This window comes from Podarcis liolepis (genome assembly GCF_965112155.1).
Source record: "Podarcis liolepis genome assembly, chromosome: 12".
NCBI lineage: Eukaryota > Metazoa > Chordata > Lepidosauria > Squamata > Lacertidae > Podarcis > Podarcis liolepis.
This window is the reverse complement of record NC_139563.1, coordinates 28,559,018-28,576,034: the sequence shown is the minus strand read 5'-3', so window position 1 is coordinate 28,576,034 and position 17,017 is coordinate 28,559,018. Positions and strand designations below refer to the sequence as shown.

Genomic DNA, 17,017 nt, shown 5'->3' with positions numbered 1-17,017 from the left:
TCGGGAGGGCGCTAACGGTGCCCGCCGAGTCACCATGTCCACGGGCATCCGCGCCCGTGGTTTTTGAGGGTCCCCGCGTCGCCGGCGCGGCAGAACCCAACCCCCGTCGAGCAGACTCCCTCCGGAGCTCGGAGGAAATCCGCCATTCGGCGATGGCGCCAACCCAGAAGTCGTGAATTGCAGAATTTTAAATACCCACCATTATCCTTGGCTTCACTCAATTTTGTTTATAACACTCTTCCATTTTCTTCTAGTTGTGAGGGTGGGGGATTGGGAGGGGCCTCACGAGTAGCCTAGGGTCTTTCTTCATCTAAATCCGGCCCTGGACGGGGGACGGGACAGGAGAGAGGGACTGGGGTAGAAAAGCTTTTTTATTTAATGTATGCTTGGGGTTTTTCTGTCAGCATCACTTGGGGAAGTTCTCTTTCTATTCGCTTGTTATGTTTCCTTGATAGTGAAAGAGGCTGGGGTGGCCTAGGGTGTGGTTGATCATCTTTGGCTGGCCACAGTGGGATTTGTTTGTGTGTGGGTGAGGGGGGGTTGTCAGGTTAAGTTAGCCATATTGAATTGTATGCTGTTGGTGGGTTATGAGCTCTTTCTATTCTGAGTGGGCAGTTATATTGGAAGGTGTTCAGTAGGGCCAGTTCTGGGGTGACTTCTAGTGCCTGTTTAGTTATTTTACTTATTTCTAGTATGACTGTGCACACTCCTTTTCTGACTGGGTCCTCGATTACTTGGTTTGGTGGGAACTGCTGGTTCGGACACAGCATACGTCTGAGAAGGCCCCACGTGGGATCATGGGGAGGAGGTGCAAGGAAAAAACTGTTGTGACATTGATTTCTTGGGCAACTTGGAAGGGCTGTGGTGAGATCCAGAAATGGCAACCTGGAGCCCCACTGACCACTTAACTGCTCTCTTCTCCATCAGCTTGGGAGCTTTTTCTGGGGTGCTTGAGGGGTATGATAGCATCATTTGTCGTCTGAGCATCTATATTAAGGTGCTAACAGATCTGCCTGCCTTTGATCAGTTGTGCTTCAAGGGAAGCTCACCAGTCCTCTGATTCTTTAATATTTTCCAGCCCAGATAGATATTAATCAAAGGATCTCACAATAGTCATCTCCTTGCAGGGGCAAGGAAGCACAAGGGAATCAGATGCACCACAAGAGCATCTTGGATGGGACGGCTTTCAAAGAGGGCTAGACAATTGCATGGAGGAGAGGCCTATCAAAGGCAACTAGCCGCGATGGCTATGCTCGGGCTACGCTGTTGAAGGGAGCATTCCTTCTGAAAAGCATTTGCTGGAAGCCACAGACTACCCAAATGTGTTTCACAAGGACCCCTTCCTTCTCTCTGCCCCAGTACCTGAGGGCCGTCATGTCTCTCCAGGGATTTGGCCAGAACAAACTATATGTTGAGGAAAGTCTCCCTCCGTGCAAAGAAAATGGAGGAAACAGCAGGCGCCTGGCTCCCAGCCATGCTAGCACCAGTCTGGTACATGAGGGTGGGGGACACAGGAAGGAAACGTTCCTATAGTATAGGGCAATTGGCATTTCTACCTACCTGAACTCTGAGCCTTTCCCTCCTCGTTCTGGACTGCCACTCTCCTAAGGAAGATGAGATGCAAGCTCTTCCTGGAAGCCACTGGTGAGGAGAGTGTTCATATGATTTCCAAATGTTTCAGAAGCATATTTTTGTTCCTTTAGCTGCTTGATATAATCAGAGCATGGCAGAGTTGGAAGGGAACCCAAGGGTCATCTAGTCCAATCCCCAGCAATGCAAGGATCCTGCCCACAGCCAGCCCTGGCTGGGCTCCAAACTCCAGCCTTCTGGTTACCATTGTAATTCTGCATGGTGTGGAGAAAGGGGAGAGAAATGTGTTGCTTACACTCTCATAACACTGATATGAGATCCACACCATGCAGTCCTTTCAATAACTAAAGTCTAAAGGGCTGTCACATGGAGGATGGAGCAAGCTTGCTTTCTCCTGCTCTAGAGGCCCTTAGGGCCTGAAGCAGTGACTCTCCTTCCTTGGAGGTTTTTAAGCAGCACTTGGATGGCCATCGGTCATGGATCATCTAGTTGAGATTCCTGCATTGCAGGGGGTTGGGCTAGATGACCCTCGTGGTCCCTTCCAACTCTACAATTCTATGATGCTATATTTTAAAGAGCATCCAATGAACCTTTATAGCACATGACTTCCCCTGAAATGATTCGTGCCATTGTGGCTTTCCTTTCACAGACCTACAATCCCCAGAACCCCTAACAAACTACAATTCCCAGGATCATTTGGGGGAAGACATCTGGTTTTTAGAACAGGGATGAAGAACTTGCAGTTTGCTCACCCCCATTTCCTAGGAACCAGGAATGGAAAGCTCAAGTGCTTCTAACAGTATGATTATAAGGAGCATCATGTATAAAATATTGAATGTAATAGGGTTATTAAGGTAACTGTATCAGAATTATTATGGGAATGTCAAGGAGGGAGGAGGAAAGGGAGAGTGTGGAATTCTGGTGGTGAGTGAGGATTGGATGAGGATTTGAAAGGGAGTTTGAATGTGAGGCAGTTGAGAGCAGTGGGTTCTGGAGGGGGTGGTTGAGCAACTAACTATTCATTTTAGGATCAGTAGTCTAGTCGTCATTTTTTGTAATAAAGCAGCATATCAGATAAAGAGAATTTGAGGCCATAAGCTCAGGTGCACACACCATCCTACAATCATTTAGTGAATCATCCATAGTCTCCTTTAGTGAGGGTGCAGTACCTAGGATCTAGACCAAACATTGATGTTTTGGGCTCTTTTCTAGTTCCATAGGTTTATGTTCTGGTTCTTATATGTAATAGGGGTGGGGGCTCTTTAAATACTGGGGGCTGCCACACACTCCTTGTCTTCTTTAAAAAAATAATAATTTCGCCTCGTTTTCAAAAGCACATGCATTGTCTCTTTCTTCAGGTTCTTCAGTTACATTTGTTGTGAGACATTGGTGTTATATGTATAGGGTTAGGAAGAAAAGAGTGGCCGCCCCGCATAATCAACACAGTGCACACACACCATTTGAATGGAAATGCCCATCAACTTTATAGGGGTCCAGCCCCCTCAAATATTTTGCTGTGGGGGCCGAAGCCCCCACAACCTCTAGAAGTTGGCTCCTATGGCACTTATGGAATGAGAGTTCAAATCCCCACTCACTTATTAAGCTCACTGGGCAACCTTGGGCCAGTCACTGTCTCTTAGCCTAACCTACCTCACAGGGCTGTTGTTGGATAAAACAGGGAAGGAAGGAACCACGTGTGGCCTCTCCTTGCACAAAATGGAGGAATGCTGGTATATAAAAGTAAAAAAGTATATAAAAAAGGAATGACGCAACCCTTTGGAAAAGAAAAAAAACTACCTCCATGGATCGAACGCTGCCTAATTCCATGTTTACCATTCTTTTAAAAGCCTCACTTTCCCAGTGCTTCTTGAACACCAACTCCCCTCAAAAGAATGTGAAGATATTGCAATCATGCTATCATGATATTGCAATGCCAGAAAACCCCTTTCCAGCCTCAAGTCCGTGAAACCATTGGAAGGAGCACATCTTGATTCGTGTGCTAAAACGGGATGGTTTATATTTAGGATATTTTGCTAGGGTGGGGGAGGATAATTTTTCAGAAGGGCACTTCTTCTCTTTTCAGGGAGCAAGCGCGTTTCTCTCACAATGTGCAGCCACCACACGTTCCCCCACAATTTACATATAAGCTAAACAAGCTATAGCTTAGGGCCCCACTCTCTTGGGAAAATTAAAGGAAAAAAACTGGATGTACATTTCCAAAATATAAGATACAAGAACAAATAAAATAAAACCTACATACAGCAAGTGTGTTTTGTGTTGTGTAGGCTCCTGTGATGTAAGTAATGGGCCTTGCCTGCTAGCCTGCTCCCTAAAATGTCACTGGTTGCATGGCAACTTGTGCAAACGGCCTGAGATACCTATTAGGTCCATACATACCATATAGCATATATTCAACATAAAAAACAGCAACAATTTGTTGTTGACAAAGGATACCTGGACATATAAAGGGCCCCATTACCTTCAGTAGCTTAAGGCCTCATCAAACCTAAATCCGGCCCTGCCCCCACCCCCCGGCCTCGTTTCCCGTCCCTTGAAGCGCCCCCGCGCCGGGCGTTCTACTGCTTCTTGGAAAAACCTGCACATCCCACCAGCCTCCCGCCTCCTCCCTCAGGAATCGGGCCGAGCTGTTTATCTCCCGAGGCCCGCCCGAAGTCAAAGCGCCCACAGTACGGATACAGCCTTCCCATTGGCCCTTTCTGGTAAAACGACCCGCCAATGACGAGCGGGCCTGGCCGCGCTCCATTCTCTCTTCTTCCCCCTCCCTCCCAACTCCAACCGCTCAGTCTCGCGCCGGTCATTTGACGGTTTCTCCAACGGCAGGAGGGGGGCGGGGGGAAGAGAACTAAGGCTCGGGACTTGGACGAGGGAGGATGACACCGTGTCCTTCCATCTCCCAACCGCGTAAACAAGGGCAAGTGGGTCAAGAGAGAGAGAAAGACACACCCACTTTCCCTGTGCCGCCTCCTCCGCCACGCCCCTTTCCCTTTCCTCCCACGGCAGCCGAGCCTTCCAAGCGGCGAAGGGCTAAAGGTCGCCACACACGCACGCAAGATACCTGGAAAGGGGGGAGGTGGCTGTGGGAAGAGCCAGCTCGGGGCAGTTAGCCTCCGGAGAGGGGGCGTGGCTTGGCGCTCGCGCTCCGGACACGCCCCCCGGAGGGAGGGTTCGAAGTGGTAAATAAGGGGCCGCACGTGCAGGGCGCGAGGCAAAAGGGTTCGAGCGGAGGAACCGCGCAGAAATACATACACTCCAACCGTTGCTCACGGTCATCGTTTCGCTGCTGCTGGCGCTGCGGAGCCATGAAGGCCGCTCGCATCGCGATTCGCAGCGCGGCCCCCTTGGCGGGCGGGGAGCGGGCGCCCCGAGAGGTGGAGCATTTTGCCCGCTACTCTCCGTCGCCGCTGTCCATCAAGCAGTTCCTGGATTTCGGTGAGGGCAGTTGCGGTGCGATCGACGCGTGTGTGAGAGAGGGAGAGTGGGTGCGGCACGGGGTGGCCGCTGTGGGGCAATGCCAGAGCAAAAGGGTGGGGGGGGTTGAGGTGGTCGCTGGTGATGGGAGATGGCCTTTTGGGACACCGCCTAGTAGGGTCCTGCTTGAGATGACTGGGTGTCTGTGTGTATAAGAGGTGCAGTTTAGTGTGGAGAGGCCATAAGGCTTAATGGTCTTATGGACCCCCCTCCCCCATAGATCAGCCTGGTACCCCCCAGATGCTGTTGGACTGCCAGCCCCAGACAACACAGCCAGACAACATCTGGAGCGGCGCCAGGTTGGCAAAAGCTGCTACAGATAGCAAAGTCTATGACTGCACTCACTTCAAGTTGTGGGAAGTCAGTCCTGTTGCATTAGGGGGCTCATTCTGTTAAGTGGGGGGGGGGTACCCCTGGTCCTCTGTCCTTGTATTCATGGCTTGGGCTTCCAAAGCAGTGTAAGCTGAGGCCAGGAGGGAAAGGAGGGTGAAAACGATTTTGCTTTGGGGTGTGTGTGTCTGGATAATGCTCCCAAGAGGGATGGGGTGGGTGTGGAATGTTATCTCCATCTTTTCTTACTGGCTTGCATTCAAGCAAATTGCAGTAGGGTAGCTATGTGCATCTATCACAGCAAAACCAAAAGCAAACAAGTCTCGGCTACCTTAAAGTGCTTAATCAAGTTCTTTGTTACATCAGCTTCTGTGGACTGGAGTCTGGTTCATCAAGTGAATTCATCTGATGCAATCCACACATTTGATGCTATGGGATCTAGTCCAAAGGAGTTTATGCCACGATCTCTTAGGCTGCAACCTTATGTACACTTCTCTGGGAGTGAGCACTATTGATAGGGCCAGCCCAAGACATTTTAGGACCTGAGCCAAACCACAAAATGGTGACCTCTCTCCTCACCAGGGAGGAAGGGGTGAGTGAAGATCTGTATCAGGTGCAAGGGGGGGAATAAAGATCTACATTGAGATCTGTTGTCCCTCTGGATTATGCTGCCCAAGGTGGTTTCCTCACCTTGGTGGGCCAGCCCTGACTATTAAACTTGCTTCTGAGTAAACTTGCACTACAAATCTTTAAGGATCCCCAAAACTCCCTTTGGTTTATTCATCTTTTGCCCTTGTACTCCAGCTGAAGTTTTCATTTGTTGTTAGCATATCTTAGGACTGCACAGAGCTCCATGGAACTGTCAACCTGTTGAGCATATAGATTTTTTCATCTTTTTTTCTCTGTGGTTTTGGTATGCAACAATTTTGTTATGCAACAATTTTGGTTCTATTAGAAAGCAAATGTGCAGAGAGAGTTTTGCAGGAAATTACTATAGTTTACAGGAATTCTCAAATTAAAAAAATAACATTGTATGTTCTTTCCCTTCATATGGTTTTTATTAAATCTATTATGCAATCAAATGTGAAGCATTTGGAAATAGTTCACCTAAGTAAACATTTGTCTACATGCCTGTGTTTCTAAACTATATTTTTCTTAGTCACTGAAATTGGTTCTATACTTTTAAATGTTAGCTTTTAAAATCTATAAAGAAGCAGTTTTACCTTTTTTTAAAAATGGCAGTTTTTCAAGGGTGCTTTCTAGGAATCTTCATAGTTGTTTACTCTATTCTCATTGGCTCAAGTTGCTTCACATGTTCTATTACAAATGCTAGAAAAAAATGGTAATAACTTCAAGTCACAAAGTATGAAAATAGGATTTTGTCCTCTAGTTCTGATTAATTGGATAAGTAATTTTCAGCATTGCTCAGTTTATTACTTTTAGCCTGGCCACCCATAGTAGGCTTTGTTAGTTTATTATTGCTGACACTGTATTCAGTCATTCTTCAGCCATCAGTGTCAGTCTGTTGTGTGATAGAAAAAGCTGTTTCTCATTTAGTAGATACAGTTTAAAACTTTACAACTTATAAGCAGAAAAAAATATTAATCACTCAGCTGCTAGATATATAAATACACATGCCAGTATGTTAGGTGTGGTCTGCTACTTGCAGCTAAAAGGAATTACGGTATTTAAAACAGTAGTAATTTTGCCAAAGCTTTCTATACATGCTTGTGGTTTCACCAGATCTCTCTTGTGGCTGGTTAGCAATGATTGGCTTTTGTTCGTCTCTATTTTCTGTGAGGGCCCACAATTTTTACTTGTAGAAAAGCCAAAGGCATTTTAAAATTACATACTCTTAATGTTAAGTAGTACTGTACTTGTGGAACTTAAAATAGAGTAAAGCATTGTGAAATTTATATGCATTTGTGGGGGTTTGTTTGTTAATATCTCAAGAGACAGATAGTGTTCATCATTCTTCTGAACACTTGGTGGAACACAGCTGGGATGTGGCCTAGTCCACTTTTCCCAAGTATGGTCCTGTGCATGTTTACTCAGAACTAAGTCCTACCAAGTTCAGTGCAATTTACTGTCAAGGAAGTGCACATATGATTGCAGCTTAGACCTTTTTTTTAATCCTTACCAAGAAATTGTAACTACATATAATATGGCTTAAATCAATAATAGTTTATAGCTGATTTTATCTGTGGTAAGTCATATCATAGCTCTGTTCCCTAAGAGCACATTGGTATTGGGGAAATGTGTGACAAGCAGAAGACACCTGATGATTTTCAGAGATTACTTTGTATTTACTGCTGCCATTGTGCAAAACATCCTTTAGTTCTAATAACTAGCAGTCGCTACACGATCTTGCACTGGTAGCTGAGCTACTTGATTGTATAACATAAAGTTGACATATGATATCTTGAAGCTATTCCTTATGGTGCTTATATGGAAAACAACTTAAACGAGCTGGCTTTTGTTTTTCAGGGTCAACTAATGCATGCGAGAAAACGTCTTTTTCTTTTCTTCGACATGAACTTCCTGTGAGGCTAGCAAATATCCTAAAAGAAATCGACTTCCTCCCTAGCCGACTGTTAAGCACTCCTTCAGTACAGTTGGTAAAAAGTTGGTAAGTAGCAAAACTTACATAACACATTTTACTACGTTCAACTTAATCCTGCTTTTGTATTTTAAATTTCAGAAAGCTTCATATTTACTTTGCAACAGTAACAAGAACCTTTACAGTGGTACCTTGAGTTACAAACGCCTCAGGTTACAAACGCTTTAGGTTACAAACTCCGCTAACCTGGAAGAGTTACCTCAAGTTGAGAACTGTGCCCCAGAATGGGAACGGAAAAACACGCCTCTAGTTAGGAACAATTTCACGTTAAGAACGGACCTCCGGAACGAATTAAGTTCGTCACTAGAGGTACCTCTGTATTTGAAGCTTGACAGGTTGCTAGTAAAATGCAGGTCATTATATCAAGGCCATAGCATAGAAAAGGACGTGCTGGACGCACAACTATGGCATCCTCTGTAGTCATTTTATAGCTGCCGTGGCTGCTTGTTAAATGTGAACTAAGATGCTGTGAAGCCTCACATAATTGTCTTCTGCCCATGTAGTGTTATCATAATGATGACATTCTGCACAGTCAAGATAAAGGAACTGCGTTTTAACAGCTGCTGTGTTTGTGCACAGATTTGGTGGCATTGTTTGCGTCCTTGGTATGTGCAATGCTGTATACCAACTGATACCACACACATTTTAAAAAAAACATATAATAGTGAGCTGGAGATAGCTTAAGAGGCATGCATACAAACATTGAGGCAGGCACATAGGAATTTAAAATATATTTTTCTACTCCTAAACTTAACTGAAGTCCTAGTAGTCTGTTTGCTCATAGTTTGCCTTCTACTTGAGGTCACCGAGTTACTGAATTGCTAAAGCAATCTTATCTCTCCAGTCAACTTTCCCTGGCCTGTATGAATAATTCATGGTTTACTTTGTATATTAACAGGTATGTTGAAAGCCTAATGGAGCTAGTGGAGTTCCATGACAAAAAATCAGATGACCACAAAGTTCTATCAAAGTAAGTTCTTATGAGTTGTGTTGTTAGTAGCTTTACTTGCTTCACAGTAACAGCTGACTTGATAGCTTGCTCAACTAAGCATGAACATTATTCAGTTCAGAATACAGAGACTACTGATCATATGATAATGATCAAAAGCTTTTAACAGTATAGCTAACTGACACCTGATACTGCAAAAAATGGCACATTGAAATAAAATAAGTCAGCAATGAATTATAAACTGTCAAGATAACATTAAGATGCTTCAATTATCTTGACAGAATGAATGGTGAAAAAAATAACTTATTTCAGTTTTGCTTTGCTGCCTTCGTCAGATAGGCCAAGTCTAAAGTTATCCCCCCCTTCCCAGTTTCATAGATGCCATTGTCAAAGTCCGAAATCGGCACCATGATGTAGTGCCCACAATGGCACAAGGGGTTCTAGAATACAGAGATTCTTCCAAGATGGACCCATTCATCAATCAAAACATCCAGTACTTCTTGGATCGCTTTTACATGAACCGGATATCTATTCGAATGTTAATAAACCAGCACAGTAAGTTGTTTTTCCATCCCTTTGACAAGTTGATTTTAATGTTTTTGTCAAACATTCTTAGAAATATTTGATGAACTGTGGATTTTATTAATCATTTATCTATGCTGGTTGTAAAAAGAAAAAACACAAGTGTAAATGATATAAATTATTATGCGAGGGAGAACAAGGATCAAAAGCAGAAAGTAGTTAGGTAATAAACAGTATAGCCAAACAGCAATGAAATGTGTGTACATAACAACTCCAGTACTAAAACCTGGTAAAGTAGTACACACAAGGGGAAATGCATTGTGATACAGATGCCTCCAGACTAGAAAAATGTAAATGCCAAAGCACTTCACTGTAGTAGATAGAATAGCAGATAAAACCTAGTTCAGCAATGAAGCTCACTAGATGGCCTTCAGCAAATCACTGACCCTTGGCCCATCATCCCTTACAGAGCAGTTATAAATATAAAGTTGGATAGTCCCTTCTATGTCACCATGAGCTCTTGTGGGAAGGAGAGATAAGACAGGGCTGCCATACGTCCGGATTGCACCGGACATTACAGGGATTTAAAAGGTGGAATTGAAGTTTGGGGGGAATTTCCAAAAGGTGGCACTTTGTACTTTTTATTATTGCTAAAAATAATCCTTTAGATAGCTGTAATGAATTACGTTGAGCAACCTGAAAAAAATTGATCATTTTGTCTTTTATTTCAACAGCGCTTATTTTTGATAACAATAACAATGTGGGTAATCCAAAGCACATTGGATGCATTGACCCTTGCTGTGACGTTGTGGATTTGGTGCATGGTACGTATATGAAATTGTCAGCATCCCCTGGTGGATTCAGCTACGTGTAGAAAATATGTCCTTTTGTTAGATGCATTAACCAGTTTGAGAAAGTGAAAGAATTGTCAGTCTTTTATGAGTATCCTGGCTTCACATCTAAGTGCAGAATATTTTGGGGAAGGACTGTAGCATTTCCCTTGCGTGCAGAAGGCCCCATGCTGGGAAAAGATTCTTCCTAAAACCCTGGAGAGCCTCTGCCAGTCAGAGTCAACTGTGCTTAGGAAGGTGGAAGAGTCAATTGTACTATGGTATAAGACAGCTCCATATGTTCATGTGTATACCTACCTGCATATTCTGACCGTCATGAGACAGGGATCCTGGCAAGTTGCACACTTTTACATTCAGTAGTGAGTGAATGAAGGGTGGAATGCCTGTTTTTAACGGGTCATCAGAATTTTCTCATGCAGTCAGGTGGCATTGCATTCCTGTTGGGTACAGCCCTATTCAGTCCGCTGCATGCAAGGTCTGTTGATTTCCACGTGACAGACATGTGCAGTTAGAAGTCTTGGGTAATATGTAACGGATATTTCAGTGGCATTCTGTGCCTTAATGCTGACAGTTATAATTCAGCTTTCTGTATATATAGAAGCTTTATTTCAATGCTAGAGAGCACAGCCTGGAGTAGCCTAGTATCTAGGATATACCTAATGATGCATAAGAGTTTGTGTTAAATCATGCTTCATTTTTTCCAGATGCTTTCCAGAGTGCCCAGATGCTTTGTGACCAATACTATTTCGCTTCTCCAGACTTAAAGCTTACTCAAGTGAATGGTGAGTGCATTTTCCTCTTTTCCACCATATCAGAGTAGCACTTTGGTTTCTCCTCTTTAGAAGCGTTTTGCTCTTACTGCTGACCCACTTGTCTAGAATTGGAGGCTTACCATTTTTCCCCCTTGAGAAAGTGCTAAATTTGCACGGTTACATTCATTCACCTTTGCCACCCCCAATAAATATGATGCAATATGCCAGAATTGATTGAGCACATGGACATGTAGTAATTCTGATAGGGTTGGCACCAGCATTTCCTTAAAAGAAATCAAAAGAAGAAATTAGCTTAGCTGCAATTCCACTATTATTATAATAGTTCAAGAATGTTTTTTCTCATGAAGGATGGATTGCAGGAAGTTTGTACTTATTCAGCACAATACAAACTTCTGCAAAACAAGAACATTCATAACTACAGTACTATAGAATAATAAAGGATAACAAATTTCAGGATGCAGTGTTAAATGCACAGATCTTAATTAAAAGCATTTATTGTGGACACACAATAACAATTGTTTGAAGTTGAATAGCAGCTGTGTGCTGATTATTGTTTGTGCATCTTCCTGCAGGAAAGGCAGCTGGACAGCCTATCCACATAGTATATGTACCATCCCACCTCTTTCACATGCTGTTTGAACTTTTCAAGGTTTGTGTTTACAATTATGAAACATTCATTTTTCGCCTCCATATTTATGTGTGCATTAGCAGCAGCATTTGTTCAGCGCTGTTTTTACTATTCTGCTTGATGCCTTGGACTCTTTTGGAAGGAAAAAGTGGGATAGAAATCTAATGATACATTAGTATATTGACTGGAATTAAAAATAGCAAATATTAGAGTGCCTCAGATTGAATTAAGTCCTCCTGATTCTTTGTTTCTTCTAGAATGCAATGAGAGCAACAGTTGAACACCAGGAAAACAAACCTTCCCTTGATCCAGTTGAGGTGACCGTTGTACTTGGAAAGGAAGACCTGTCAATTAAGGTATCTTACAAGGCTTTTTTCCCAATACAATAGGTGCAACATATAATATAAACTTACAGATGGGGCACTTCCAGACAACCTGTTTATTGAGCATTTTTCCTGATTTGTTTGTGAGGAGGTTAAATGATGTTGTATCACCAGCATTATCTCATTCTTCCCATACAATTTCCTCTAGCACTTTCTGTATTGCCAGTATGTGACTGAATCCCACCCCAAAATAGTGACCGTCTGGAAGCATCCGGAGTCTCATAGGTTTAAAAAGATTTGGTGTGGAATAGATGGGCAGTGAATTGCAGCAAAATTACAAATAGTCAAGCCTTTGGAAATTACAACAAGCTGTCGCTAGCCAATACTGTTTTGGACAGAATATGATTAAGAAAAAGATAAGCAAATTTGATACAGGATGATCCTTAAAGCAGTAATGATTTAATGGCTTTGTGCGGGCATTAGTGATACTTTAACAAGGATTAGAAACATGCATTTAATACCTTTTGTGTGTGTTCTCAACTAGATATCTGATAGAGGGGGTGGTGTTCCAGTGAGAAAAATAGAAAGCCTCTTCAGCTACACATATTCTACAGCACCAAAGCCTGTGATGGAAAAGAATTTTACTCCTCTGGTAAGAAATGAAGCTATAAGAATTAAGCTGTAAGAAGAGAGCTGAGTCTTTGTAGCTGCCCTTGTTCTTGTCAAGGACTTGGCTTCTGAGTTCATTGACAAAAACAATGCTTCCAGGTGTACACGTAAGCACGCCTGATATCTGTAGTGACTCAACCATGCTGATCGCTTCCAATTCATAGAAACAGCCTTGTTCTGATGGGGGTGCACATCAGGGTTTCTGTATTGGGAGGAGAGGAGTATTGTCTTCTGAGCCCCCCACCTGTAGTTTGGTGTGTACAATTTATACTCAGGTTTACCTCTCCCAGACCTGATAGTGACCCAATACTTGGCATGTATTTCCACCTCTTCCCCTTTCTGTTCAGCATTACTAATTATGTAGACAAGCAACCACTGATGAGCCTCCGAAACTAGGTCAGTAGTGTTGCATTATTTTAGATTGCCTTTGTTTATAATGCAAACTACGACTGCATTATACAGGAGAGAATGTGCTTTCCTTATATTTCTCTTGTGAACAATCATTGTAGAGCACATCATTTTTCGTTGGGACTTCATACCAATAGGATCTGCACAGTGTGACACTTATACAGTACTTAGCCTAGGAAAGAAGGACCCCATCGTTCCAATTAACAAAATGCCTCATTTCTTTCTAGGCTGGTTTTGGTTATGGCTTACCCATTTCTCGCCTGTATGCTAAATACTTCCATGGGGACCTCCATCTGTGTTCCATCTCTGGTTATGGAACAGATGCTCTCATCTACTTAAAGGTATGTTCTGCCCGTCCCCAATCCCAATAATTTTGTAGTGTTGCAACTGTGCCTATCACCAGCTTATTTGAATCAAGTTTGTTTTTATTTATTAGTAACTTGAGCTTTATTACTTTAAAGACAGTACTTTGTATCAACTGTACATTAGTCACCAGCGAGTCTTTGCAGAATATGCTCTTCAAAAGACTGCTGTTGCCTTTGTCTAAGTAGGTCATTGTAAGTTATTTTATTCTTTGGATTACAAGCCATCTTGGCTATTTTATAGAAATATGGAAGTATTACAATGTGATACTTCACATTGTACTTTTTTAAAAAAGCAAAAATAATTGAAAGTATGTGCCAAAATGAGAGTTCTTAATAAATGTAGATTGGCTGCCTTCACATTAAAAATAATCTGACTTTGCTTTTCCCACAAATACTAAGTTTAGTCTCTCTCACTACTTGTCATTCCTGTATTATCAGTTAGTGTTCTGTCTTTAAGATTGTTATAAGTGTGGTGCATCATAAACTTCAGTCTCAAAAGCTTGGCAGAACAATCAAGTCTCAAACTTTGAATCAAACCTGTTCCAGGCTGTATGTTTGCTCATAACTAGGCTCAGTAAAAAAATCAGTTTACTACACTGATAATAATGGTGTAATCTCACTATATTTGGTCTTGCTTTCCAGGCCCTTTCCACAGACTCTGTAGAGAAACTTCCTGTTTTCAACAAGTCTGTTTCGAAGCATTATCAAACCACTATAGAAGCAGATGATTGGTGTGTTCCAAGTAAAGAACCAAAGAATGTGTCAAGGCAGACTGCAGCTGCATGAAATCTGCATTTCTCCAGAACACTGAAAGTGGATCAAACCAATGTTTCAGATAGGACTAATGAAACGAATAACTAGAAGTCATTTCTCTTCTATACCAGGATTTAGCAAGAGAAGAAATTATATGGAACACATGATTACAGCATAGACTGCATGTACTGTATTTGTACTACAGCATGTCTAATGATAACTGATATGTTAGGAGAATCAAAATGCATAGAAAGATGTGCACATCATTTCTTTTTAGCTTTTTGAAATTTAAATTAGCACTCCCAAGTACTAATGTTTTCAGACTTCTGAGGTGGGACTTGTTAATATTCAAAAAACGTTATGTTGTGGTTGAACTCCAGTACACATCAATTTCCCCCTAATCCAGTCAGTAGGTATTTCATCCTATTACAAAATTATGACTTTAAGTATATTTGACATGCTCAACCGACAAAGTCTAGTTGAAAGAGCACCGACAACAGGCTACCTTGACTGCAGTTGTTTGGCTAGATCAAGAGTGCAATGCTGAAAGTTGCATATTTCTAAACTTGCTCCAAATGGTGAACATTACTTGAATTTTTAAATGTAAAATAGCTGTATTTATGTATAGCGTTTTCATTGCTTTTCTAATGCTGAGATTTTGCTCTTCTTGGAGAAGAATCTTAAAGTGATGTCAAGGAAGTGACGGTTAGATATTGTGAAGATAAAAGTTTATTAGCTGTTTCTTGGTGTATGGCTCACAGCTCAATACAGTGAGGGAGCAGCAGTACAAATAGGGTATTTTAAAGATACTTAAATTGCAAGTCATTGAGCAGGATATGAAGCTGTGAGAGGGGAGATGAGTTCTCTAAATGGTACTGTTACTATGTATGTGTGTGCACACCCAACTATGTTTTCAGGGTGTAAATTTGAATAATGTATCTTAATTTGGGGGCCACCTGCCACAGCTCAATTTGAAGAAAAAAATGTGACTTTCAATGCTGTAAATGTTAAGATTACTCTTGAGACATTTGCAGGGATGTGATGATAAAACAGGTTGTGGAAGATACTGTGCCTGTATCGAAAATGCGTAAGGAACAGCTGTGAGAAATACTATTTCTTTGTGTAACTGCAAAGAACGAGGGTGGCAGAGTCTCTTTTTGTGAAGAGAGCATCGGGAGAATATTCCATTCCAAATTGTGCTGCTAAAAGGCAGAGAATTTGATCAGGGCCCAGCTAGTGACAATCCAGGTCAGTCTTCTTTTTTTCTTTTTTTAAAAAGCAACAATGTGCTAAAGAGCTAAAACTACTTTATGTTCAAAATGATTGCTATCTGTGGAGATTTAGTGTCTGCTCAGTTGTGGACAGCAATGAAGCTCCCACATTTGCTGATGTCCATTTTTGCTGTGGACATTGGGTTCAGTTGAATTGGTAATCCCAGCCATGTGAGGCTATTATGTGCAGTTGGTAACCTGTACCAACAAAAGGCTTAACAGCTAACATTGCTGGAGTATTGGATGTTTTTGTTCCTTCCTGTTGTCATTGTAGTTCAGTTTTGGGAAATGCTGAAGATTTTTGTTCTGCTGCAGTGCCTATTTGTATATGCTTTATTGTGAGGAAACAAGTGTGTAGGTGACATGCTAATTGCTATTGCATACTTGAGATGAAGAACTAAGGGGTGAGGTCTTAATGCTGTGCATTAAGTTTAGTGTTATGGTGTTATCACAGTGGCAGCATTAGATAACAAGATGAATGTCATTCAAATATCATCCGCATATGTTCACCCATAATGTTTGGATAACTGTGATAGAATTTGTGCCTTTCATGCAGTGCATACAATCTGCTAAAGATGAGTTGTTTTACTGTTTTAATAACCTATACTGTCAGTCTATGCAGTGTTTCTGAAAAGAACCAAAGGTGCCATCTTTCTGTCACAGACCATATTATCATGCTAAATGGATACTAGAATTCCTTTGGCTGAATTATATGGCTGCAGTAAAGGCAAGCCTAAGTATGCCATTGACTTTGAGCAAAATAAGCTTTTGGTGCTGTTTTATGCTCAGTACAAAGTGAAAAATGCAGTGTAAAAAACCCCAAATTTTTGAAGACTGAAGTATTTCTTCCACAGTGTGCCTTCGAGTTCAGGTGTACTCGAGATGTATTATAAGATTTTTAATAAAATTGTGGTGTTTTTTTAAAATACTGCTTGACTCTTTTCTTCTCCACCCTCCTCTTAAATCATGCAAGCAATGTATTGCCTGTTACATGGTTGATTTCTAAGTCTGCATTTTATTTTTTAGTCTATCCATTTTTTTAAATTACATGTCCTTGTTATGGGGGGGGGCAGACATTATTGCTTCCATTTTTGGTCCAACAGTTTATTTCTAGTTGTTGCTCAGTTATTACTGCTATTCTATAGCTTGTAAACAGTAACACTGTCACTGCTCTCAAACAGTGAACTCTAGTAGCTGAGCGCTTAGCAGTCTGGAAGCAAAACTAAGGTAGTGGTTTCTGTCTATATGGTTGGGCAGTTCCTCAAATATGCAAGTGTATAGTTTTTGTAAATGAAAAGAGAAAAAGCACCCCAAAAGACCTTGATTTTTTTTATTATTTTTTTTTGAGGCTTCTGGATATAATGGAATGTTGGGGTATGGAAATAAATGGGGAAGACACAACCCACTTACTCAGCCCCCTAATAATTTACAGTAACTGCAGGAGAGAGGGAATGAGGATTAGGGAAATATTTTTTA

At 41.9% G+C, this 17,017-nt stretch overlaps 2 protein-coding genes across 4 annotated transcripts in view; one reads left to right on the top strand and one right to left on the bottom strand.

The window, feature by feature from the left end:
* DYNC1I1 (dynein cytoplasmic 1 intermediate chain 1) overlaps positions 1-4,162 on the bottom strand; it is a 231,916-nt gene extending 227,754 nt beyond the window's left edge. Inside the window, exons 1-2 of one of the 3 annotated variants that reach the window (XM_083469062.1) lie at positions 4,070-4,162; positions 1,561-1,844 (exon numbers count right to left, since the gene is read on the bottom strand). The gene's annotated coding sequence lies outside the window, so the exon portion shown is untranslated. Of the gene's footprint in view, positions 1-1,560; positions 3,827-4,069 lie in introns of those variants that run through there. The other 2 variants (XM_083469069.1, XM_083469066.1) reach the window with 2 other exon arrangements.
* A 151-nt stretch (positions 4,163-4,313) lies between these two features.
* On the top strand, positions 4,314-16,467 carry PDK4 (pyruvate dehydrogenase kinase 4). The gene is made up of 11 exons (XM_083469072.1): positions 4,314-5,040; positions 7,897-8,038; positions 8,928-8,999; positions 9,349-9,533; positions 10,235-10,324; positions 11,056-11,133; positions 11,697-11,773; positions 12,010-12,108; positions 12,620-12,727; positions 13,380-13,493; positions 14,160-16,467. The coding sequence occupies exons 1-11, from the start codon at positions 4,911-4,913 to the stop codon at positions 14,301-14,303; spliced, it is 1,239 nt and encodes a 412-aa protein (XP_083325198.1). The 5' UTR covers positions 4,314-4,910; the 3' UTR covers positions 14,304-16,467.
* Positions 16,468-17,017: the final 550 nt, after the last annotated feature.